The following is a 25,599-nucleotide window of genomic DNA, read 5'->3' on the forward strand; positions in this document are numbered from 1 at the left end:
ACCTCTTCAGCCATGCTATGTCCAGCTGAGCACTGAGACACCTTTAAAACCTCTGCTCAAATATGAACATAGCCATTGAGCACTGGTAAAAGAAGCTAGAATTATTAAAAATAATGAAATCCTGGATTTCTCAACATCAGGCCTGGCTCTGGGAGCACCAATCCATGTCTTCCCCTCCCATCCAGCTCAATTCTGTTTAAGGCAGGGGGACCCGACCTGTTCCCAGGTCTCTTAACACCAAGGAAGGTGGGACCCTGCCCCCTACCACTAAGGGGTCCTCAGGAGAGACCCCAGCTTACAGCCTTACCATATGGAGAGCCCGAAAAAGAGGCCACTCTGCTGGAGACGCTTCACTGCTACAAGTGGTCCAGGCAGCTGCCTACTCTTGGAGACACTCTGTGGATAGAGACTGGTCAGGATTAGGTGTGAAATGCCCAAGTGCTGGGAGGGGTCAAGATAGGGAGTTGTTGGTGGAGGCATCAGCCCCTGTTGTTTAGACCTGCCTTTCTGCTGACAGCGAGTCCCCTGGCAAGGGGGATCCCTGGGGAAATCAGGGACTGGGGGGATTAGGATCCCCAGTCTTCTGTTGCTATGACTACATGGGGTTAGGATGCCCTGTCTTTTGTTGCTATGGCTACATTAACAGAGCACAAACTCAGCACCACAGCGCTGTGAGATAGGTCACAGCTATGAAGTGGCAAAATCAGAATTCTGTTTCTGCTCTTGTGGCCTTTAGGGGTTCTTCACAGTTTGAAGTTCCAAGGTTTCCCGTATGATCACAATACTCAAAGAGCATTTCTAGAGGCTGCTGGAAATACACACCCACAACAAATGAGCTGGCAGACCATTAACAGAGCACTGAGCTTTCTTAGGAGGCAGTCATGCTGAAATAACCTGCCAGAGCCCCTGGAGGTAGCAGAAACATGTCAGCAAAGGAAACCATCTCTTTAGTGTATTTGGATTTTTCAGAAGTGTTTGGCAAAGTTCCGTGCTGAAAAATTTTCCATATGTAGAAAAAAAAAATTAATTGCTTTGCTGTGGCTTTGCAGGGATTGCTTTGTTCTGCATTAGGAGTCAGTTCAGGGAAAGGAAGATATTCCTGAGGATGAACCTGTTCTTTTCTTGATGGAGAGCTGTGAACAGGAAAGGGTCTTAGCTCATTTATTTTTTTATTTTTATTTTTTTTCTGCCATGCTGCAAGGGATTGAAAGCACCAAGTCCTAACCACTCTACCACCAGGAAATTCCCAGCACATTATCTTTTTAATTAAAGATCTGGAAGAGAAAGTATATAGTGAAAATTCCATATAGGATTATTGGAGAATGAGAAATCAAATTAATGGAACATGCATATTTTCTTGCTTCGGTTCCCAAATCATTGCTAACAGCCAGCATTTTGTAGGCTGGATTGCTCCGGTAATGGACGAGTGATTCCATCCACTTGATATACATCCACCGGGTGCCCCCACGTGCTGGGTCCAGACACGTGTCCTACACATTGTTATTCTGCTTTACAAAAGTGGGATTACTTGCTTCTTCCACTTGCTTGTTTTATTTACTGATGGACTGTAAACATCACAGTGCAAACAACTACCTCATCCTTTTTAGTGCCTGCCTGGTGCCATTTTCCCTTGAAATGGTTGTACAATAATTTAATCAGTCCCCTCTTCTCGAGCATTTCCATTATTTCTGGATTGCGAATATCATACCAGTGTAGCCTGAAACATCCCTGTACTCGGATATTGCACATACTGATGGATGAGTGTTTCTGAGGATAGCCACCTGAGTGGACATACTCGCTCAAAGGGTCTGTATGCATTTACATTCTTGATAGATGCTGATGAATTTGCCTGCAAAGCATATCTACTTAAATTTTAATAACCCACAAATTACCATCTGGCCATGCTCAGTTTCTCAGATCCCTACCCACACTGGATATTATACTAGTTTCCTATTGCTTCCATCACAACTTATTGTATATTTGTTGTTGTTGTTCAGTCGTATTTGTTGTTGTTGTTCAATCGCTCAGTCATGTCCGACTCTTTGCAGCCCCATGGACTACAGGCTTGCCTGTCCTTCCCCATCTCCTGGAGTTTGCTCAAACTCATGTCCACTAAGTCAGTGGTGCCATCCAACCATCTCGTCCTCTGTCATCCCCTTCTCCTCCTGCCTTCAGTCTTTCTCAGAATCAGAGTCTTTCCAATGAGTTGACTCTTCACATCAGGTGACCAAAGTATTGGAGCTTCAGCATCAGTCCTTCCAATGCATATTCACGATTTCCTTTAACATTGACTGGTTTGAGCTCCTTGCTATCATATCCACTATCATAAGCTATCATATATTTATTGGTTTAAAAACAGCAGGAATTTATTATCTTATGGTTCTGTAAGTCAGAAGTCCAAGGCTGGACTGAAATCAAAGTGTTGGCTGGGCTGTGGTCCTTCTGGAAGCTCTAGAGAGAGAATGATCCGTGGCCCATGGCACATCCATATTCAGTACCAGTGAGGCCTGGATGACTGGGTGGGTGGGGTCTTTGCCCATGGCTTTGTTCTGACACTGACTCTGCTGCTTCTTGCCATGCAGAAAGCCCCATACCATTACGCTGGATGCCCCGGCATAACCTGGGCTGCTTTCCTTACATCAGGTCAGCTGATTAGCATGCTTCATTCCACCCATGACTTTATGCCCTGGCCATGTAACATGACATGTCCCCAGCTCCCAGGGAGGAGGGTGTGGACATTGTGCAGGGGGGGCCAGTATCCTGCCTTCTGCAAATAAGATCGGACTTTTTGTTTCTGCTCTAAGTGAAAGCATGGTACCCTGCTCTTTTAAGTTGTGTCTTCTTGGTTATTGGTGAGGTCAAATATCTTTTCTGTGTGAGAAAAACAAACTAGCTTCTCTGGTAGTAAGTTGTCTGTTCTTACCCTTCTTTATCATTCAATCATAAATGATAAATCTTTGAGGGCAAGGGCCTTCTCATATTCATGATTGCGTCAGTGCTTCAAAATGTAGCCCGGTTCAGAGAACAGCCTTGCTGCGTGTGGGCCCTCTGCTTTTCTCTCCCTCCCTCCCACACCAAGTTCTTGCTATTCTGTTTTGGAAAATATGTCAGATGCTTCTGGTTGAACTGGCTGAGCTGAGTCTGTGTCCAGGAAGGCACAGGGGCTGAGTGCTTTACTTATGGGCTCTGGGGTCACACAGACTGAGAGCCCTGTCCCCGGCTCAGCCCCTGATTCAGGAGGCTCTTCCACCGTCTCCGAGATTCAGTTTTCTCCCTGGTAAGAGCAGCAGTGGTGGCCTGCTGACCTTTTCGGGTTGCTGTGCTGGGAGCCAGGGGCAAGGGTGACCCCTTCTGAAAGGCAGGCCCTGCCTGCTGAGCTGCTGCACTTGCCGTAGCGACGGACGCCGTGGGCGGAGCCGTGGGTGGGAGGTGGAGGCATGGGCTGCTGGGCCAGGATGAGTGGGACTCTGGGGAGACACAGAGAAGAGCAGGTTTAGGTCATACTGCAGTCCATGGGGTCACTAAGAGTCGGACATGACTGAGAGACTTCACTTTTTTCACTTTTCCCTTCCATGCATTGGAGAAGGAAATGGCAACCCATTCCAGTGTCCTTGCCTGGAGAATCCCAGGGACGGGGGAGCCTGGTGGGCTGCCGTCTCTGGGGTCGCACAGAGTCGGACACGACTGGAGCGACTTAGCAGCAGCAGCAGCAGCAGGTGATGGGCAGCGTGCTCTCTTTCTGTTACTGAACCACACTTGGGCCCGCTTGCCCACATGCAGTAAAGCCAGTCTGCTGACACCAGGTTGTGGTGGAGGAAAGTGCAGCGTTTGTTGTAAGGCCAAGCAGGGGGTACCCGTGGCTAGAGCACAAAAGACCTGAACTCCCTTCTCCCAGAGAAGGGTTTTTGCTTTTAATTTTTATTGGAGTATAGTTGATTTGTGATGTTATGTTAGTTTCAGGGGTAGAGCAAAGTGAATCTGTTACATGTTTACATTCAGCCACTCTTTTTTTTAATTAGTTTCCCATATAGGCCACTCCAGAGTACTGAGTGGAGTTGCCTGCGCTCTGCAGCAGATTCTTATTAGTTGGGGATTGACAAATACACATTACTATCCCGGGGACGGGGGAGCCTGGTGGGCTTCCGTCTATGGGGTCGCACAGAGTCAGACACAATTGAAGCGACTTAGCAGCAGCGTGTATAAAACAGAGAGCTAATAAGAACCTGCTGTAGAGCACAGCAGAGTGCTTTTCAAGACAAGAGGAGGGAGAGAGTTGCGCCTGTGTTTGATCAGCTCGTGGACAGTCTTCTGAGTTGGTGGCGACGTGATCCGGAGTCGTCATCATCAAGCTTCTGGTCCCAGCTCTTCAGGGGTGTTTGTGGTCAGCATACGGGTAACTTCTTCCACCTGGTGGGGGTTTTAGTGTCTGTCAAACAGCTGAAGGCTGTGGCTCTGAGTATTGTCTGTAGTCCTGGAGGAGGAGCTAAAGGTCCTAAACTTTGTTTAATGGCTAAACTATTACTAGTTTGTCTTGCTTGAGTGTTTTCCTATGGCTCTGCATTTTCTCACCTCTCTGATTAAATGTGTTCTTTGGAACTCAGGGAAGGCCTGAAGAGGCTAAAGTTTTCCTACCAACAAGAGGCAAACAGGACAGGGGATTGGGGTCTGTCCCTGGGAGGCCCCGAAGGGTCCTGCTCGGTTACACTTGGACAGTTTTTATTTTTGAGAAGTGACAGAAGAGATTCCAATCACTTTGCACTTATTCAGAGGTGTCAGAGCCCTGGTCCCTTCTGGAGCCCCTGGTGAGCGCAGAGCCTGGGACATGTGGGTGACTTGCACCATGTCCCCAGGCTGGCCTCCTGCTCGCCATCCTTCAGAGCGGCTGCGGGGAGATGGCGTCCAGTGGGACTGATGGTCCTCTCTGCTGAGCGAGCCTTGCTTGGTGAACAGAAGCATGACCTGTGCTCTGGGGTGTGCCAGGCTGGGGGTCAGTGCCAGGCCAGGGCTACAGCTGTCCTGTGCAGGAGCCAAACCTACAGTTGCTCTGAACTGAGTGCCCTTCTTCTCAGCCCTGCAGTGCTGACCAGGGGACACACCGGTCACTCCCAGGAACAGCTTCATTCCCTGGGCTGCCTGGCCATAGCTGCCCTGCTGACCCCTAGTCCTGCACTCGTGCTCTCGCCCTGGGGGAGTCCTTAGAAGACCCTGTTCATAGTCTCTTGTCCACACCCATTAGCCCTGGGTACCTCAGCTCAAGAGCACTCAGGCCAGGGCCTGCTCGTCTGGGCCTCTCTGGGTCTGGCACCACGCTTGCTTTCAGCATGGCACATGCCCAGGCAGAAGGAGAAGGCAGGTCCCTCCCTCCCTCCCCTCGACCCTTCCATAAGGTTTGCTGAGGCCCCCGAACACATGCCTCAGGAGCCTTTCTCTCCGTGGGCCTCAGACGGCCACATTGGGAGCCCTAAGCCCCCTCAGCCAAGGGCTGGTGGTGGAGGGGAGCCCCTGCCCTGAATACAGTACTATCCTGGGGGCCCCTTGCCCTCCAAGCCTTGGCAGCCCCAGCTTGGCAGCGTGGGGCAAGTAACCCCTCCCTGCTGCCTGGTGGTGGAGTCATGAAGGGAGGTGGGACACGGAGCCCACGGGGCTGGCACCGTGAGTGGTTGTCAGTGGTTGATCCGAGGGCTTTCACCTCCTCCGCCCTTCTTTCCCTCGGAAGCTGCCAGTCCCCAGGCCTGAGCCTGACAGCAGGTCTGGAGCTAAAGCAGCCATGCTCCTGTGGTGACGGGTGACTGCCTGGGCCACAGCGGCCTCTCCCGTGGCCTCCTCCCTCTTCTGGGCCTCGGGGTGGAGAGATGCCTTCTCTCCCTTTCTTCACTCTCTCTCCTGCTGAGCAGTGCTGGCAGCCTTGAGAAGGCACCTGGGCTGGAGGGCTGGGTGCCAGACATACCCTTCTCCTTCAACACTGTGGCAGCTCCTTGCCAGGCAGCCCTGGACCCCAGACCAGGACCCCCAGGAGGGCCCGCTGCAGCCACCCCGCTGCACAGCCTCTGCAGCCTTTTCCCTCACCGTCAGCCGGGGTCTGCTGGGCCTGGACCCCAGCCCCTCCTGTGCAGCCGCCTGAGCCTGGAGCTCATTAGTTCTTCTTATTAAATCCATCTGCTCTGCCTTGAAGAATGGCCCAGAGTCTCCATGCTCCCGCCGCGGGTATGTGAGGGGGAGGGCTGTACACAGACTCCACTGTGTGCGCCGGGTGCAGCACCCTGCAGGGCAGCGGCCTGGGCGTGCTGGATGTGTGAGGGCCCTGCCAGCCTGGAGGCCATTCCCGTGGGCTGAGACTGGGATAAAGTGGGCCTTCCAGGGCGCATGGGTCAGCTGTTCTGCCTGTCACTGACGAAGCTGCTCCCTCCTCCCCGCCTAGGAGTGCATCATTGACGAGGACTGCGGGCCCAGCAGGTACTGCCAGTTTTCCAGCTTCGAGTACTCCTGCCAGCCGTGCCGGGACCAGCAGACAGTGAGTGTGCCCAGAGACCCTGGGGCAGCAGCACCTGAGCCATGGGGGCCCAGGCAAGGGCACCTGTGAGAGGAGGCCAGCAGCCCACGGTTCGCAGCTGGGCTTCCCGAAAGCCTCCTAAAGGGCCCCAGCACGTCCACACTTGAAAGAGCTAGTCCATGGTGCCCGGTGGGGCTGACTCCTGGGGTGATCAGGAAGCCGTCTGCAGACATGCTGCCACCCTGCCCACCTAGTGATCTCTGGGCCCATCGCCTGCCTCACAGATACCAGAGATAGGGGGAGAGGGCTGAGGAGGAGGCCCCACCTCGTCCCTTCCCTGGGGAAGACCCATCCCAGCCAGCAACAGCAGGGCAGCCCTTGGGCAGGGAAGGGTCAACCCACCCCCACATCTTCCTCCCAGTCTGCTCTGAGGGGGTAGAAGGGGGCCCACAAAGAAGCCAGAGCATATTCCAGCTGGAGGTTCCACCAAGAAGCAGGAATCCAGGGAAGAGAGACTTTCCCTTTGCCCAACAGATGCTTTGGACCCGGCCATATATAGGCTTTCTTGTCCTTTCTGTTATTAAGGCAATCACACGGCCTGATAGGGCTTCCCAGGTGGCGCTAGTGGTAAAGAACCCACCTGCCAATGCAGGAGACACAGGAGACGTGGGTTCAGTTGGGAGGATCCCCTGGAGGAGGGCATGGCAACCCACTCTAGTATTCTTGCCTGGAGAATCCCATAGATGGAGGAGCCTGGTGAGCTACAGTCCACAGGGTCCCAAAGAGTCAGACACCACTGAGCAACTAACACTCCCTCCCTCCCTCATAACACATTTAGGAAGTCGAGGGCTTCTTGCTGCCCCACTTGGCCCTACCTGTGCTTGGGCGGCTGCTGGGTGCCACACACTCTGTGACTCCAGGGCCGAGGCACCCAGGGCCCGCCCATCCATGGGGCTGCCCAGGCTTGGGCCTTCGTTTAGTCAGGCAGTCAGATTCACGCTGCTGCCTGTGTCTGTGGGCCAGAAGCCATCTTCCTACCTGATAACAGGAGGCGAGGTCCAGGTCTGTGGGGGAGCCGAGACGATGTGACTGTCCTCTGTGAAATCTCGAGCTGCGCAGGACTCCTGCAGTTGCCATGCTTCCCTCCACCTGCCCAGCCCTCGTCTCCATCCCCTTGGCATCCCTAAAAGGCCTGCAGACCGAGGAGCTTGGTTTCCTCCTGTCTGTAATGGGAGGAGGATGTGGGTTCACTGACCTGTGCTATCTCCAGGATCAGGAGTAGGGACAGGCTGGGCTCCCCCAGGTCTGTGAGCGGCTGGATCGTGTATCTTCCCTCCTCCTGCAGCTCTGCACCCGAGACAGCGAGTGCTGTGGAGACCAGCTGTGTGTGTGGGGTCGCTGCAGCAAAACTCCCGCTGCAGGCGGCAACGGGACCATCTGTGACAACCAGAGGGACTGCCAGCCGGGGCTGTGCTGTGCCTTCCAGAGAGGTGCGTGGGCTCCCCCCTGGGTGCTGGGCAAGCCCCGTCCCACGCGCCAACCCACTGGGCCTCCTGGGACCCTGCCCACGCCATCACACCTTTTTAGGGACCCCCTCCTGGGCAGGGTCCCTAGTACTCATTGGTATGCGTCTAAGCCCCATGACCTCTGCCTGGGGCCAAAGGCCAGCTCTCTGTGTCCCTGTCTGTTTTTTAGGGTAGGGGCTGTGATGCCTAGAAACTTAATTCTTTCAGGATGCATGAGCCTGAGGGAGGGACACCCCCAGATGTGTGGATGAGGGCAGACCCTCACCCTACTCCTCATCCCCAGGCCCGCCCACTTTCTTGCCAGTGGGCCCCTTTTCCACTGCCCTCCCAGGTGAGGCTGGCTCAGCACTCCCCAGCCCCTCCACTGCCCCAGTCCAGCGGTGCCTGCTGCCCCAGCGTTTTTCCTCAGGGACATGGCTTGCTGGTAGCATTCCTCTGGGAGCAGTGGTTGCTCCTGTCCTTTCACTTCAACTAGACCCTTCAGTTGGCCTTCCAAGGCCTTAGCTGGGTCCAGCTTGCTTGACTTCCTTTTCTCTCCATTCACTCCTCGGGTCTTTCGGGACTCTCATTGCCTCCCTTTCTCACCAGCCCAGCCTCAGGCCTTTGTTGGTTGTGTACCCACCCCCCTTTTTTCCTGTTTTTCTGTTTCTTTATACACACACACACACACATACTTTTCATATTTTAATTATACAAATATATTTTCAATGTAGGAAGACTAGAAGGTACAGATAAGTCTTATCTATATCCTTTCAGATTGTTTTTCTTTGAACACACATATATGTATTTTGTTACAGTAATTCCTACCTGTCCAAAAATACTTCAGTGCCCTTTTCTAGTCTTAATTTCTTCAGACCTCTGGCCTCAAAACCCAGAACCAGCCCGTCTCTTCCAGGCAGTCCTAACTGCTCAAGCCTTCTCAGTTTGTTCCCTTCCGAGCCCATGCTGGTATTCTTGTTTCCTACCATTCCATGTCTTCAATCCTAACCTCTACTTTGGGGTTCACAGTGGAAGGTGGGAGGTCGCACCCCATTTCTCTGATCCTTCTCTTGGTGCCTGCCTGCCTGGTGCTGGGCACGCAGAGGTGACTCTCGGCCGGTTCTAGGTCTGTTGTTTCCTGTGTGCACACCCCTGCCCGTGGAGGGTGAACTCTGCCATGACCCTGCCAGCCGGCTTCTGGACCTCATCACCTGGGAGCTGGAGCCTGATGGAGCTTTGGACCGGTGCCCATGTGCCAGTGGCCTCCTCTGCCAGCCCCATAGGTGAGGTCCCACCTGTCCTTCCTGTCGAGGGCCAAGAGTGCAGGAGGTGCCACCCAGTGGGGACCCAGGAGCAGAAGCTGGGGGGAGATGTGGATTTAAGACAGGTTTAGTTTGAGGTGTCCTTGGGCTTTCCAGATGGAGGGCCCAATGGCGGTCTAGAATGAGGGCTCAGGAGGTGTGGCCAGGGCACAGATCTGGGCTCATCCAGGTGGGGAGTTGAAGCCTCCTGGGTAGATGGCTTTAAAAAGACTGGGTGGGGAGGGCTCCCAGGCCCATCATGACGACAACCAGAGAAGAGGGCAGAGGAGACAGAAGGTGCAGCCAGAGAGGCAGGAGGGGGCCCGGGAGAGCGGCCAGCAGCGTTAGAGGCCGCGGAGGGATGCGAGGCGTCAGGCCTGCTGGAGGCTGGTTTCTCAGTGTGCGTCTCACTCAGCGGCCGCTGCTCTGCCTTCTTTCCCAGCAGAATCCAGGGTGGCTGGGCAGGTAGATAGAACTCTGGGTCCAGCCCACCGGCACAGTGGGTGAGCTCTCAGGGGCTGCTTCTGCCTGGGGGCCTGGGCAGGCAAGGGGCTGTAAGCTGTCAGACCTCGGAGTCCTCGGGGTTGCCCCAGCGGGTCAGTCACAGGAGGACAGACCTGCGCTAGACACAGGAGAGCTGCCTTCTGAGGACACCTGCTCACGGGTGTCCTTCCATCGGTGTGTTCAAAGGCAAGGGGTTAGGGGAAGTTGAGCTGGGGTCATGCAGCGGGCAGGGCCTTAGTTTGAGGGCTCCCCATTTCTCCCTCCACAGCCACAGCCTGGTGTACGTGTGTAAGCCCACCTTCGTTGGGGGCCGTGACGAGGATGGGGAGAGCCTGGTGCCCAGAGGCGCCCCTGATGAGTATGAAGATGGTAGCTTCATGGAGGAGGTGCGCCGGGAGCTGGAGAACCTGGAGAGGAGCCTGTCAGTGGAGATGGCTCTCGGGGAGCCCAGGGCTGCCTCTGAGCTGCTGGAGGGAGAGGAGATTTAGACCCAGGCCTGTTGTGTGGGTAGACGTGCAATAGAGTAGCTAATTTATTATTTCCCCAGCTGTGTCCCTAGGTGTGGGCTCACCAGGCTTTTTTCTGTGGCCTCTTCCCAGTACACTTTCCTTCTGGCTTGAAACAACATGAGGGGCTGCACCCTTGTCCAGCACGCCTCGCCCCACTGTGCATCCTCGCAGCTCTGGTGCCTGGGGAAGACTGGGGTGTAGGAGGCTGAAGCAGAACAGGGCTGCTAAACTGGTCCAAAGTATTGGCGGCTCCACCTCTGCTGGTTGGCAGATGGCATGTTTTATTTTGTATGACATTTCCTTGAGTGTTGTTGGGGGCGGGGAGGGGATGGAAGAGGATGCAGAATTTCCCCATGATGGGTTTTAGGGGAATGTTGACTCTCAGACACGTGGAGAAGGATGCCCTGCTTTGCAAACGTAAACCTGTGAAAATGCAACCAGTGAATCTGCCATGCTGCTCCCACCGTGGGCACAGGCACGCGCTGCCCTGAGCTGCTGCAGGTGAGATGTCTTCTGCGTTGCCTGCATCCATCCTCTCAGCAGTGTCACTCAGCTCCTACCTCTGTGCCAGGGCAGCAGTCCACGTCCTCTCACCACAGCCTGCTGAAGCGGGGTATTGGTCTCCTTGTTGGTCAGGATCTCGGAGGCTCAGAGATGTCATCTTGCTTGCCCAAGTCACAGCTAGTAAAGACCAGAGCAGACTGCCCAGGTGTGACTCCAAGCCCAGGGCTCTCCCTACTGCTCCCCGTCAGCTTCTGTGTGCCAAAAGTCCCCCTATGAGGAGGACGAGAGTTTTCTCTTTTTTGAGGTACATATGGAACAAAAGTCAAACTAGTTCACATATCCCTGTAAGGTTGAACTTCTACTGTTAGAAATACAGCATGCTTGCTGTGGGGCTGGCTGTCATTCTAGCGGAGACAGAAAGTACTAACACTGTCCCCTGTGGCAGTCAGTCACATCAGTAGCCTTAAAGGTACACATGACTGGAGCATAATATACGTTAACTTGCCAGAAACAGTACTTAGGTAATCGTAGGGCCAGAATTATAAATGAAATTTGTAAAATCACTTACCAACAACCGAAGACCATTATCAGCCACATGGAGAAAATCAAACCAAGCAAGGCTCTATGAAATATGGTTGTAATATCCAAGCTGAGAGCACTGAACTGTATGCTGTTCCATAAATGATATTTTCAGGTGTCATGGACTGTTTCCATCATATATGCATCCAGAGTTATTAAATGTTAAAGTCACAATTGTATAAGCATGCTTTCTTTGAGTTTTAAATTATGTATAAACACATATGTTGCATTTAGAAACCAAGCATAAATCACTTAAACTACTCTTTTGTAACTCTTGGACTTTTTTTTTTTTTTAAATAAATAGAAAACCCTTTCAGCCAGAAAAAATAAAAATGAACTGCATTGTCCAAAAAGGAAAAAAAAAAAAACAAAAAAACTCCTCCATAATGCAAAATTTCCAGGCAACTGAAGCATCAAAATATTTTAGAAATGTTAACCATTTTTGGATAGGAATTAATCCTCAAGAGTGTCAGTGTTTCACTGTCTCTGGAAGAGTAAATGGAATGTGTAAGCCCTTTCTGGGGCTTCCCTGGTAGCTCAGCTGGTAAAGAATCTGCCTGCAATTCAGGAGACCTCGGTTCAATTCCTAGGTCAGGAAGATCCCCTGGAGAAGGGATAGGCTACCCACTCCAGTATTCTTGGGCTTCTCTGGTGGCTCAGATGGTAAATAATCCGCCTGCAATGCAGGAGACCTGGGTTCAATCTCTGGGTTGGGAAGATCCCCTGGAGGAGGGGACACCAACCATTCCAATACTGTTGCCTGGAGAATCCCCAGGGACCGTAGCCTGCCAGGCTTCTCTCTCCATTGGGTTGCAAAGAGTCGGACAAGACTGAACGACTAAGCACACAACCCAGCACATGCCCCTTTTGAGGGGAGGCTGCTTTAATCAATTGCAGTTCCGGACCGAACACAGATCTTCAGGGACCATAATTCACAGTAATAAAGCTACTATATATGAAGGTCAGGGTGACATATGGGTGATGGACACCAGATTAGAGAGTATACTCATATTAAGTCAATCTTCATTAAACCCATGAAGAGTATTTTCTTCATTTAGCAGATGAAATGGAGACTCGAAAAGCTGAAGTGAAAGAGACGTCAAACGAAAACAATTATCTAGTACAGTATGCCCAGGATATACTGATAATTTAAAGATGTGATATACAGCTGTTCTCTTCAGTGTCCACAATCATCAGGACCACTCTGCATCCTTATTACTCACCAGATGCTCAGGCCCAGGTGCTGTGATATGCCCCAGGGGTACCAAGGTGATCCAGACAGGGTCCCTTCCCTGAAGGCGTCCCAGCCGAGTGAGGGAGAGACACTGAATGCAGCGTTGACAGAAGGCAAGCCATCGACCCGGCATCTGCAGTGTTGCAGGAGCACATGGGAGCTTGGAGGAGCTGGGCGGGAACTGGCTTTCGGAGATGACAGTTGCTCAGGGGGGGCAGAAGGAATAGGAAAGGGCATTTTGGGCCACAGGTGGAGGGAGGCAAAGAGGAGGGATGATGGTATAGAAGAGTGACTGCAAGTAATGTACAGTGGCTAGGAGGTGAGATAAACTGAGCATTTGGAGAAGAGGCCGAAAATTACTTCATCCAAAAATTTATTGAGTACCTACTAAATGTCAGGCCCTAGGTAAGGTGTCAGGGAGACGGTGGTACATGAGATAAAACCAGGCTCCTGTCTCCTGGAGCTTATATGCGGGTATATTATCTTGTTCTACTTTGTCATAGCCACAAAAATGTAACAACATGAGAGGCTTGACTCAAGTAGCTGGTATATCTCTACTCAGGATTCTAAGTGGAATGTATAAAGGGGGGCAGAGTTTGGTTCTGGCGTCGTCCTGCCTAGCCTTCCCAGGAAGGGAAGCAGCATGAGAACTGGCTTTCGAAGATGATAGTTGCTCAGGAGGGCAGAAGGAATAGGGACAGTTAGGAAGATGCGAGTGCCAGACTACCGCCTAAGGGAAGTATTCACAGGGTCTGGGGTTTAGGATACGGGTATCCTTTGGGGGCTGCTACTCTGCTTACCGCAGAATGGAAAATGTCTGGGTCCTTGAATTCGTTGAGAAGGAACGCAGTCCTGCCGTCAGCTATTTCTGGACTCCTTCTAAAGTCAACCACAAACAAGACAGATCAAGTGCTGTTAGTCTATGTTGTTTGAAATAAAAAACAAGCAAAAGGCGAACAACGTATAGCTTTATGAGTCCCAACCCACCTGCTTTCCAGCCTGCAATGGGAAAGCAAGTTTAGAAAATGAAGGGTTTGGGTGTTTGGTACAAGCTCTGAGTCTGAGCCCCACGTTCTGCACAGGTGAGTGGCTGGCTTGTCCACCCACCCAGTCTTAGACTGAGGAGTATAATGGAACAAAAATGATTGCTGCGGATTCTTCCCAGCTTCCTCTTCATACTGTCTTCCTGCTCCCTCTCTTTACTCCTCCAAGTCGTTTCCAGCCTCCCTACCCTGTTTCTTTGGGCTTTTGACACACTCAGAACAAAGGGGTGTAAGGCAGAAGGATGAGAGCTGAAGAGAGAAACAAGGTGGTCTGCTGTGGTGGAAGAGTGGTATACAGGGAGGAAGTACTCCTGGGGTCTGTGCATCCGCACCAGAGTCAAGAAAGCCGACTAGAGATTATGTTTTGATAGCCAGACCAGGTTTCTAAAGGCAGAGAGCCGAGAGCCGTGGAGCTAGGCATCTCCTCGTAGGGCTTGCTGAGAGGGGTTGCTGCAGTAGCAGCAGCAGCTCAACTGGCTCATGTAAGTTGACAAAAGAACTGGTAAGAAATCCCCTTTTGGAAGATCAGTGTTTGGAAAATAGGTTATTTCTCTCTCTGACTTCCTATGAGGCAGAGGCAATAAAACTAACGGATGCAACTAGAAATAATCATAAGTGAAGTCAGTCAGAAGGATAAATACCGAATCACTTAGATGTGGGATCTAAAATATGACATAAATGAGCCTATGAAACAGAATCATGGACACAGAGAAGAGACTGGTGATTGCCAAGGAGAAAGGGGAGTAGGGCAGGGATTGGGAGTTTAGGATTAGCAGATGCTAACTGGCATATATAGAATGGATAACAGTCCTACTGTATAGCACAACGAATGATTCACTATCCTGTGAGAAACCATAATGGAATGTACGTGTGTGCGTGAGACAGTGACCTCACCACCACCAACAGGACACTGCTCTCTGCCCTCTTCCTTACCTTTTCCACCATCCATAGAGCTGGTGCAGAGAGAGCCAGTGGGGAGTGGGAGTGTTGACCACTGCCTCCTTCCCTTGCTAAGCAGAGAGCATCACATCCAGCAGGCACTGTGTGTGTGTTGAGGGGTGGAGACCTTTGAATCAGATGACTGAAACACTTCATCAGATTGTTTGAATAATGCAAAGTGACTTAAAAGTTACAGAACTGCGAGTCCTCTTCCAGCGTGAAAACTGTATTCAATAAAACACAGCTGGTAGGAAAAACAGAACCACTCTACTATTCGTATCTCAAAAAGGTGGTATTTCAGTTGGTTACTTCAGCATTATAAAAGGCTGAACATGAAGCATGCCCTCTATACTGGTGGAAGGGATAGGTTGTGAACAAAGGAAGCGGAGACAGAACATGGTACTCACCTTTAAGGCAAGGTTCTGGGGCCCACTGATCCCCTGACATGGTAAATTCTCAGGCCCTGACCAGTTAGACCAGTGAGGGAAGCAGGTGGTGGTACTATCATGGGGGACAGGCAGAACACCCCTCCCCAGCACTCTTTTGCCCTCCTAACTTGGCCCCTAGTCTTTTCTAAACGGTTAAACTGGCAAGTATTGTTTCTGAGTAAAGTTTCGAAAATTAACACTGTATCTAACCAAATGCTCATAGCACCCCCTTCCCCACAAAGGACACTGAAGGAGCATCTTCTGATGTCCTGTACACCAAGCCTATGTGACTACAAACTTTATTTGGGTGGTGAACTCCTTTAGAAACCTGATTTTTAAAAAAAACATTTACTAGACCCCTAGAAAACTATACATGCACACAATTTTGCCTTCGATGTAAGGATTTTTGGCCCTAGAAGGCTTTTGACTGCTAGTGACCAAAATATTGATTTGTTTTGCAAAAATTAGAAATTGCTTAGATGGAATACATTTAGCAAAAAAAAAAACCACTTACGAATTCAGATTATCTATTACATATTGTCTAGACTATAATTTGCAAGTCACAAGTGCAAGAGTTGGTTATTTTTTATGCTAAACAAAGGGGCAAAATTCAGAACAGCAGCCAATTGAAAAGGAAAAACTAGCAAATGAACCAGAATAAAAGATTTTATTGTATTCCATACATTCACAGGTCACTTCCAGATTTAGCAATAACACTGCAGTGCTCTGATACTGTGCACTCTTCAGCTCAGACCATGCTGGAAATCTGTAGCTGTAGCTGTCTAGATACCATTCCTAACAGAGCAGCCTGGCAACCAACAGCTAACTGACTGGCAGAATTCACTCCCACTTTCTCGGAAAGTTAAAGGATCGATACTTTCCATTCCCTTACAAAAGAGATTACCAAACACTGTGTAGTATAGAGTTCCTTCCCTCACTTTTTAATCTTATGTACTACTATCCCTTAGTTTGAGAAGCAGATGTTTATCTAGCAAACCTCTGTACAGACCAGCTAAATAACCAAGGCAGAGTAGTGAAAACATAGCTCTTGTTTCTTTGGCCAGAATTCACCCCCGACCTTCAGCCCCTGCCACAGATATGCAAGTACTTGGTTCTCACTGAGTGTGCCTGGCTGACACAAACTCATGTGCCCCACAGTAAAACCTCTTCAAAACTCTGCTGTAAGCCATGGGGGGCAAGGTCACACTTTATGGCACGTGGCCTGCCACAGCCTCAGAAGATTCAGTAGATGAGTGATCACCAGGTTCCACTGTCCCTTGGCTTAGAGGTGCTCACTTGATTCTCTGAGGAAGGCTGACACATGAATCTCTTCACCACAAATTACTGCTTCCATTGCCACGAATCAGTTTGAAATCACCATCCCTTTCTATTGAGATTTTTAAAGTGCAACATGGCACTGAAGAGCAAAAAGCTTTTCCTTTTCTATAATGAGATACACATTTTCTTTACTCTTGGTGTTTGTAATATGCCTGCAATTAGAAGCAGCAAACACGAAACAAACACAACACGGGTAGAAGGCACAGGATGAGGAACAATATGGAAAGTTCACTATTTACTCTTACAGGAACACCAAACCAAACAAGGCCCCAAACCCATTTTGTTAACAAATCGGTCTCCTCTGTTCCACAGTCAGTCCTTGAAAGGAGAAACCACATTTACTAACCCCTGTATCCCAGGTAAGCAGGCCTGTACCAGAACCAAGTAGCCATCACGTTGCACCAGAAAATCTAAGCGATCCGAAAGACAACTCGTTAACAAATGCTTAACATTTTCCTCTGAGAATACCATCAAGTCTACTAATCCAAACCCAGAATAGTACTGCCATTCAATTTAGCAGAATGCTACATAGTCTATATGGAATAAAAATTAGCCACAAAAATACCTTAGAAAAGATTTCTTTCTCCCCCTTGTGGAGACTTTTAAGATATTATGGAATTCTCAAATCATTATATTCAAACTGCAACCAACCTTTGTTAATACTATTTTTTAATTCTTTCTTAAAAGGGAAAAAAGGGTAAATTTTTGATTTTGAAATATTGACAGGATCCTCCAAAGTTAAATATTAACATCTTTTCATCTCTCTTACGAGAACTTTACTGTAAACCTACATTATCACAGAATTAACTATTCAATATGTTACAAAATGTTATACTGAAAGAAAACAAATCTCTCTTGAACCCAGATTCTTCATCCACAAAAGTTTAATGACTAAAATACCACCACAGAATGAACAAATGTTTTATTGGCATGTTCATTGTTGTAAACAGCATCTGGCATGAAAAAGTTTTACCAAAACCTTCTTATTGATTTTTATAAATTAGATGGCATTTTCAAAATTGACGTAGAATTGTGTTCACTGAATAGCTGTATTTAGCAAACTTGCTGATTCTAACAGACTCTGCAATGAAATCACGGTGACTCTATTAGCCTGCGCCATGACCTGACTTCCTAGCAAGTTTATTCAACACGATGTTAAGATGTTTCCCCAAAGTTAAACTACATGTAACTACGTGTTAACTCCAAAAATTAAACTGGGACTTACAAGGTTTTAGAAGATTCAAACTTGAAGTAAAACTTAAAAAATAAATGTACTAAATAAAAATTGAAGCCACTGAACAGAAAAACCTCATTAACAAGGGCAAATACAATCGTATGGGACCCAGTGCTGAGGAACCTCACTGAGGGTTACATTTACATAGACTGCTATACCTCTCAATGTACACAAATGTACATCATGAATGATATGTAAAAGGAATAACCATGGGAAATAGCTGAACTGCAATTATGGTAACTCAATAGTATCAATTTTATTTACATGCTGAATGAACGCGTGAAACGAATTCTCTACATCCATAACTTACGTACAATCAGTTATAATTACAACACTGCAGCAATCTGAGCTGCCACCTGCTGGGAGCGGTCTAGGGAAATGTTTTGATGTTCTAGAATAATGTTCTTAATACTTTGCCAAAAATGAAAAAAAAAAAAAACACAACTTCACGATTCTTTACTGGGTTATGGCTGGTTCTAACATTTTCTTTCTTCAGCTCCTGTTTTTGCTGCTTTCCAAGAGTCAACACACGTTGCATTTACTTCTGAATTGTCAATGAGGTAATGTGTGTATCAGTGAAATAAACAGAAAATTCATTCATTCATGGCCTTTGCACAGCTTTTATTATTAAGCTATGAGCATCCTGTTTGAGGCTGGTTTTACTAGCGGCTAGGTGCACATCTGTCCGCAAGAAAAGAAGTTTACTCGTTCCCCGTCCCACTTTCCTAGTAGCAGGTTTCGCTGTTCTTTTGCACATCCCTTTTCACTTTACAGTACATTTGACTATAGTGCACAACATGATTCCAAGTCAAAACAGTGGCCCACTGGGCACTGAGCTTCTGATTGGCGAAGGGCCATCCAATCAGTGCTGGTGTCACTGGGTTACCCCCAACCATGTCCGGCCAGCATGGCACTACACAGTAGCAGTGAACCGTCTAATTGAAGCCAGAATCCCCCAGGGAAAATGCTACACTAGCAGAGTCAGTCTTGAGTTAGATCTTTATTTGGTGCTCCATCCAGATAAATTTTTAGTGCTTTCTCTTTCCGAGGTGAGTATGTTACACGATGTCCTGTTTTCTGGAGTCGACTGCTTTCTTTTTTCATCAGTTCATTTCTCTGCTCATCTGTCAACTCCATTAATTCTTCTGTTCTATCCCTACATTTAAAATATTAATGACACATTAGACCAGTATACATACCATCTGCCTCCTTTAATTTATGTTTAAAAGCTACAATGCTCTTCAGTGAAAAAATTAAATCTGATTGTCACCACTTGTTATATAACTTATACTAAGATGTCCTAGACTTCTAATGTGTTTATTATGTTAACACAACACTCACTTCTAAAAATGGCATAGAATAATTTCCATGTTACTATTAGTATATAATGGCTATCATTTATTAAACATCTATTTATAACAGCCATTAGGCCAGTTTTTTTAAATGCAGTATTTCAAATTCTCATAAAATCCTGCAAGGCTGACATTACTGATGCCATTATACAGATGAGGACCTAGGTAAATAAATAACGAGGCGAAATTTGAATACCTATCTGCCAGGCTCCAATGACTACTCTTTTTCCTCTCTCTGTGTACCATGACAGATCTGGCAGCCACTAGCCATGTGTGTCTATTGAAGTATGTAAGATCCAAATTGAGATGGGAGGCAAGTGTAATAAACACATATTTCTAAGACTACAAGGAAAATTATGCAAAATATCTTAGAAATGATTTTTATATTGTTTACATGTCATAATGATATTTTGGATATAGTGGGTTAGAAATACTTATTAAAATATTATCTTTCTACATTTTAAAATGTGGCTAACTAGAAATTTTAAAATGCAATATATGGCTTGTATTATATTTCTACTGATCAGGGCTATTCTATATCATAACAATCATAAAGCTGCTTATGAAAAATAAGATGTACAACAAAAATGTGGTATCTCTAGAAATAACCAAAACATTGTGAATGTTACCTATAAAATATGACTGCACCATCATCACAGATATAAAGAGGCCACACATTCAGGGTAGAAACTTTGGGATTCCAGTCCAAATCCTGATGAATATCCAGGACAGAAATATCGCAGGGAAAAGTTCCTCTACCCTAAGGAAAAAAGAATGAATGAATGAATGTCACCGTTGGCCATGTTTACTTAGCACTAGTACCCAGATTTAAACACTCTCAGGGTCTTACCTTGGCAAACTCAATATCTTCTAAAGGAATTCCACTGATTTCATAAAGCTGTAAGAGTAAACATTTTACATGAGTTCACCTAAAAACTAAGTTTGCTGAAACAAGCAATTTTCTTTTCACCTTGTGAACGAAGAAACATTTTGATTTTTTTCCAAAGAAGTAACATGTTTGATATAAAATTTTTTGAAAGCAGGAAGTAGAACTATCTCCCCAGTCCACCTGCAAGTACCATGTCTCAAAATATCAATTTAGTATTAATATATTCCTTCCAGACCTTTTCCTATACATGTATAAACTATATACACATTTATAAAATACATAAAGCTGCATCTACGAAACACATCTATATGATAACTTTATATAACCTATAAAAAACAGCATACAGAGTAACCTCATTCTTTTCACTAGTTGAAAAATATACCATTTTATTTCCAATTGATGGACACTGGGCGTGTTTTTAGGTCTTCCCAGTTACAATTCTATACAGTATGTATACTTTGTATATATTTCCTTGCATATCTCTACAAATTTCTTTTTACTGAATTCTTAGATGTGCAACTGCATGTGTGAAATGTTTATAAACAATGTCAAGCTGAACCCTGAAAAACTTATGTCAATTTAATCACTTATCAAAGGTGTAGGATATTGCCTGTTTTACCCAAGCCATGATGACTCTAGGTCCCCAACTTCCAAGATCTAATGCCTGATGATCTGAGGTAGAGCTGATATAATAATAATAAAGTAAATAATAAATGTACTGTGCTTGAATTATTCCCAAACCATCCTCCTTCCCCTACCCTGCCTGGTTCAAAGAAAAATTACCTTTCATGAAAATGGTCCATGGTGCCAAAAAAGTTGGGAACTGTTGCTCTAGATATTTTTATTTTCTAAATCTTCATCATTATTTAAGAGGTAAAAAAGTGCTACTATTGTCTTCTATTTTTAATTTTTTTTTGCTGCTGTTATTGTTTTAACTTGTATTTCTTGTTCTATGAATTGCCTATTCATGTTCTTTGCTTATTTTAAAATTAGACAGTCCAGTTTATTAATCTGTATATCCTTTTAAATTTGGACATGTCACATATGTTTCATATGTTTTCCCCTTTCTTTTAGTTTTATTTATGCATTGCTTTAAAAAATTTTTTGAGGGGGTGCTGTGCAGAAGATTTAACTTTTATATTGCCTATCTTTCCTTTTCTGGCTTTTGGTATTATACTCACAAATACTTTTCCCTCTATGGGATTATAAACTTATTTTCAATATATTCATCTAGAACATTTATCATTTCACTATATTTTTAAATATAAATTTAATACATTTAGAATTTTTTGGTGTGAAATATGGAAATACATTTTTTCCCAAAATGCCAACTGTCTTAGTACCTTTCTCCAGGGATCTTTAGGAGTCTCACCTTTGCTAACCCTAACCTTCAGCTGGATTCTCTATTTAATTATACTTCATCTGGTTTTTTAAATATATATAGCAATTTACTTTAGTAACTCTAATCCTAACTACTTAGGGCAAAGTTGATCCAGGTAATAGAAAGCGGGGGCTCACTTCTAGATGGCCAGAAGTCAACATAATTTTTCAAAGCATCAGCAGCCCTAAGAAACAATGGCCATGTGGCACAGGTGTGACTGAAACAGAGAGGCTGCAGCATCAGTGTCTGGCACTCACTTCGTAGGGTCTTTCTTATGCAACACACAAAAAAATGTATGTTAGTTCATTTTGTTTAAAATGAGTTTACCTTCTCTCGCAACTCATCAACACTACTGCTTTCCAACACAACCTCCTGGAAGGGATCCAACTTCATCTCTGAAGGCCTCCACCGTCTTGACAAAACTGCAAGTTGTGACATGGACTTCATCTTCTCCACCCCTAAGAATATGCAAGAGTAAGCCATCATTCTGTTCACTCTAAAGATTCATAATATGCCTTTTCTTATACTGCCTCGAAAACAAAAAGATTTCCTTTAGGCATTATTCTTGAAAAGCAGGCATAAAAGAAACTAGTTAACCCAAGGAGGTTTTCAGCATGAAATACTCCCTCTCCCCACTCCAGTCTCAGAAGATAATCCGTAACCCCCCCAAGCTCTCCTTCCACCAGAACTCCTAATTTCATTCTCGTGAGTCTTGCTGGACACTGCTCTCCCAACTACTCTCATCTTTGGACCTCTAATCTTTGCCCTTCTGTTGGCTCCTATCATCCCACAATCTAAAATCATAATCAAACAGCCTTCATTTTATCTTTTTTCATTCAAGCTATCATTAATCCTTCTCTTTTACTCCCAAACTTGCTGATTCTTCAAAACCCAGCTCAACTGTGACCTTTCTCTTTGATGTACAGAAGAGCCAATTGCACTGATGTGTTTCTTAGCACCTATCATTTTGGAATGACAGGTTTGTAGTTCTGGTTTTCCCATACACTGTGCATCTCGAGGCAACCACTGCTCTTTATTCATTGTTGCAGCACCATGGGTCAGAATGTCTGGCAAATTACAGGCCAATGTTTCTTAGATTTAATCACATGACTTAAATCTTACTCAAGTTCTTTGATGCTAAAATACATACTGAAATGATACTGATGCAAGGATCCACCATTCAGTGACATATTCTGGCTAATTCATCTCCACCAATATATACTCCTTCCTAACAAGGGTGACGTCTATGTCCTTCATCTCTTCTTGGCCTACCCAGACACGGGGATTACTCTGTAAGGCCCCAGATACTCAGAGAAGGAATAACTGGTAACACACATTGCTCTTCTAGGTCACTGTTACACAGTTATACAGGAAACTGGGACACAGATAGGAACACCTACACGGAGTGCACTGTGTGCAGATGAGGGCAGAGATCAGGACATTGTCAAGGCATCCATCTACAGGCCAAGGACCACGAGACTGCCAGAAAACCACTGCCAGGAGAGAGGCGTGGAGCAGACTCCCCCCACCGCCGGGAGAGGGGCGTGGAGCAGACTCCCCCTCACCGCCAACAAAAGGGACCCACCCTGACAACGTCTTGATCTCAGATGCCCAGCCTCCAAAACTGTGAGAAAATAAATTTCTGTTGTTTAAGCCACCCAGTCTGAGACACTGTGATAGCCTAGAAAACTAATATTGTTCTCAAAATTTCTGAAAAATTAATAGCACATCCTCAAAGCACATAAGCCAAAATGAAACAAGATACTAAAAAACAAACATGGCTAAGAAATGTTTACTTTCAGTAAAAAGTACTAAAAATACAACTCTGAAATTGCAACTTCCCTGAAAGGAGGAATTCATATTCTTAAAATTAGAGAAAAGAAGAAATATTTAAAAGGCAAATGGGGCCCAGAGAAAAGATAGAAGCAGCTCATTATTTGAGAAAAGCTACAGGCTTCTATTATTTCTAGAGAACTCCTGATATTTCTCCACAAAAATAATGATAATACCATCAAGAACTTCAAGGAAAACCTCCCAGTTGCTGGAAATATTAATATCTTCTTCATAAATATGATAATCCAAAAAGACAGTGCCAGGATTCTTCCATGTTTTTTTCCTTAGACGAAACCTACAAATGTGATAAGATATTTTAAACTACTATACTCTGAAATTCTTAACTTAAAAAAAGTAACATGAATCTGACATCAAGGAAAAAATGAAATGTTCAAATACAAAAGTCAAGTGGTTATTCATTAAAATTTTGGGAAAATACAATGAAATGATCTCAAGACATCAAATTGAGTGTCCAGCAAAGAAGCTCATACCAATTCCTAAATAATTTTGCTTAGTTCTATCATATTAATCTATAGTACAAAATTCTGAACAGTACAGGAATTTAAAAGTCTTCGTTTTAGAAAATCATACCAATCCATGTCAATTAACCACACTTTCTTCAAACTGCGATGACACTGTAATTTTACTTTACCTGTCAATACTGAGCTCTAAACCACACTGCTCCCTGAGTTGAGGAATTAACTCCTCTTTCGATTGCCGTACAGTCATTCCTTTAGCAAAAACAGCATCTAGCAGAAACTTGCATGGCTAGGAAAGTAAAGATAAACAATTACACCCTGAATTACACATTAAAATGAAGATCAACAAAACATTTTATTTGTACTTTATAGTGTGACAATTACTGGACTGGGTTTAGGAGTCTGTCTTCCTATATTTAAATCTTGGCTCCATTACTTACTAACCCTATTATCTTGAACAAGTTTACTTAACATTTCTGTACCTCAGTTCTCTCATCTGTAAACTAGGGACAGTATCTTCCTAAGAGTCATTGTGAAGATTAGATATGATAATACATTCATATTTCTCTTCTTATAATACAATGATTATCACCTTTATAGAGTAAAATGAGGGAAATGATTACTAATTTTGCAAATACATCCATTAATTGTCTCAAGATATAGAATCCACAAACCCCAAACTCAAAGATAAGCCAAAATGAGTGTAATGAATCACACATAAGAGATATAACTGATGCCTAATAAAATTTGTTGAACAAATGAAGGCATTTTATGAAAACATTACCCGCTTATTTGCTGTTTTTCACATCTGTCTAGGTCTTCATTGAGACGTTATAAATGTCTTAAAAATAGTGTCTTTGTCTTATTCTTCTGGGTATTTACTACCGTTTTAAATATCACAGGAATATTTTATTACTCCCCTAGAACATAGTCTGTTTAGATTCTTAATCCACCGTTTCAAAGCAATATGAACTTGGGCATGTTACTTAACTTCTCTGCGCCTATGTTTCTTAACCTATATAGTGGGAATAACAGTACTTTTATAATAGAGGTAACTGATGAGGATTAAAGGAGTTAATATCTGTAAGCACTTAGAGAACAAAGAGGCACTAAATATAATGCTAGTTAAAAAATGACTCTCTGAACTAAAAGAGTATATACACTCCAGGTCAGCTGCCATCCTTCTGTATCATTATGCAATCATTCCCAGAAAATAAGCATGAACAAAACCACTTTTAAAAAGCAGAAAATGTATGCCATTCCAGCATTTGTATCAACACTTCAGATCAGAGGGGTGACAAAAATGGTCTGAGGGCCACGATCTGGTGCCTGTTTTTCTGAGTGACATTTTACTGGAAGGAAGTCACTGCTGTTGGCTTATGTATTGCCTATATCTGTTTTTGTGCTATAATGGCAGCACAGAGTAGCTGCAACAGAGATAGTATGGCTTGCACAACTGAAACATTCCCTAGAAAGAAATATTCCTTCTGTGTGTTGTGCTGTGCTTAGGTGCTCAGTCATGTCTGACTCTTTGCAACCCCTTAAACTGTAACCTGCCAGGTTCCTCTGTCCATGGGGATTCTCCAGGCAAAAACACTGCAGTGGGTTGCCATGCCCTCCTCCAGGGGATCTTCCCAACCCAAGGATAGAATCCAGGTCTCTTGCATTGCAGGTGGATTCTTTACTGTTTGAGCCACCGGGAAAGCCCTTTCCTTCTTTAGAGAGATAAAAAGAAATGTCTAGTAATAAAATCTGTACACTGCATGTTTTTAATAACTACCCAAAGTGACCTTACATTGCTTGTAAGTATGTTACTTACCTCTTGTTCATTGACTAGAAGCTGGTATACTTTAACTCTGTATTCTCCTTTTTTAAGTGCTCTTCCCAGTCTAATTGTAATCTACAAATTAAACACACTTTTTAAGATGTACTGTCTCAGTAGAATAAACTACCCATTCTCACCCCACCTGTTTAGGAGTCTCCCCCCAATTGTCTAGATTCTGGGCTGTTTGAGAACAGGTATATCTTTTATTTCTGATTTCCCAATGCCTAGAATA

The 25,599-nt window shown here is 45.7% G+C and overlaps 2 protein-coding genes across 8 annotated transcripts in view; one reads left to right on the top strand and one right to left on the bottom strand.

Moving 5' to 3' along the window:
• The window catches only part of DKK3 (dickkopf WNT signaling pathway inhibitor 3), a 51,098-nt gene extending 39,469 nt beyond the window's left edge, over positions 1-11,629 (top strand). Inside the window, exons 5-8 of the mRNA XM_068988712.1 lie at positions 6,419-6,511; positions 7,836-7,980; positions 9,122-9,278; positions 10,069-11,629. Of these exons, the coding sequence (XP_068844813.1) occupies positions 6,419-6,511; positions 7,836-7,980; positions 9,122-9,278; positions 10,069-10,288 (615 nt within the window). The 3' untranslated portion in view covers positions 10,289-11,629. The remainder of the gene's footprint in view (positions 1-6,418; positions 6,512-7,835; positions 7,981-9,121; positions 9,279-10,068) is intronic.
• A 5,688-nt stretch (positions 11,630-17,317) lies between these two features.
• The window catches only part of USP47 (ubiquitin specific peptidase 47), a 72,962-nt gene continuing 64,680 nt past the window's right edge, over positions 17,318-25,599 (bottom strand). For 5 of the 7 annotated variants that reach the window (XM_068988558.1, XM_068988557.1, XM_068988563.1 and 2 more), the window contains 7 exons: positions 25,362-25,442; positions 23,716-23,831; positions 23,240-23,358; positions 21,558-21,688; positions 19,811-19,858; positions 19,590-19,720; positions 17,318-18,764 (listed from right to left, as the gene is read on the bottom strand). In XM_068988558.1, coding sequence (XP_068844659.1) covers positions 18,590-18,764; positions 19,590-19,720; positions 19,811-19,858; positions 21,558-21,688; positions 23,240-23,358; positions 23,716-23,831; positions 25,362-25,442 — 801 coding nt within the window. In that variant the 3' untranslated portion in view covers positions 17,318-18,589. The remainder of the gene's footprint in view (positions 18,765-19,589; positions 19,721-19,810; positions 19,859-21,557; positions 21,689-23,239; positions 23,359-23,715; positions 23,832-25,361; positions 25,443-25,599) is intronic. The other 2 variants (XM_068988562.1, XM_068988560.1) reach the window with 2 other exon arrangements.

This window comes from Capricornis sumatraensis, chromosome 16, assembly GCF_032405125.1.
Source record: "Capricornis sumatraensis isolate serow.1 chromosome 16, serow.2, whole genome shotgun sequence".
In the NCBI taxonomy this organism is placed as follows: Eukaryota; Metazoa; Chordata; class Mammalia; order Artiodactyla; family Bovidae; genus Capricornis; species Capricornis sumatraensis.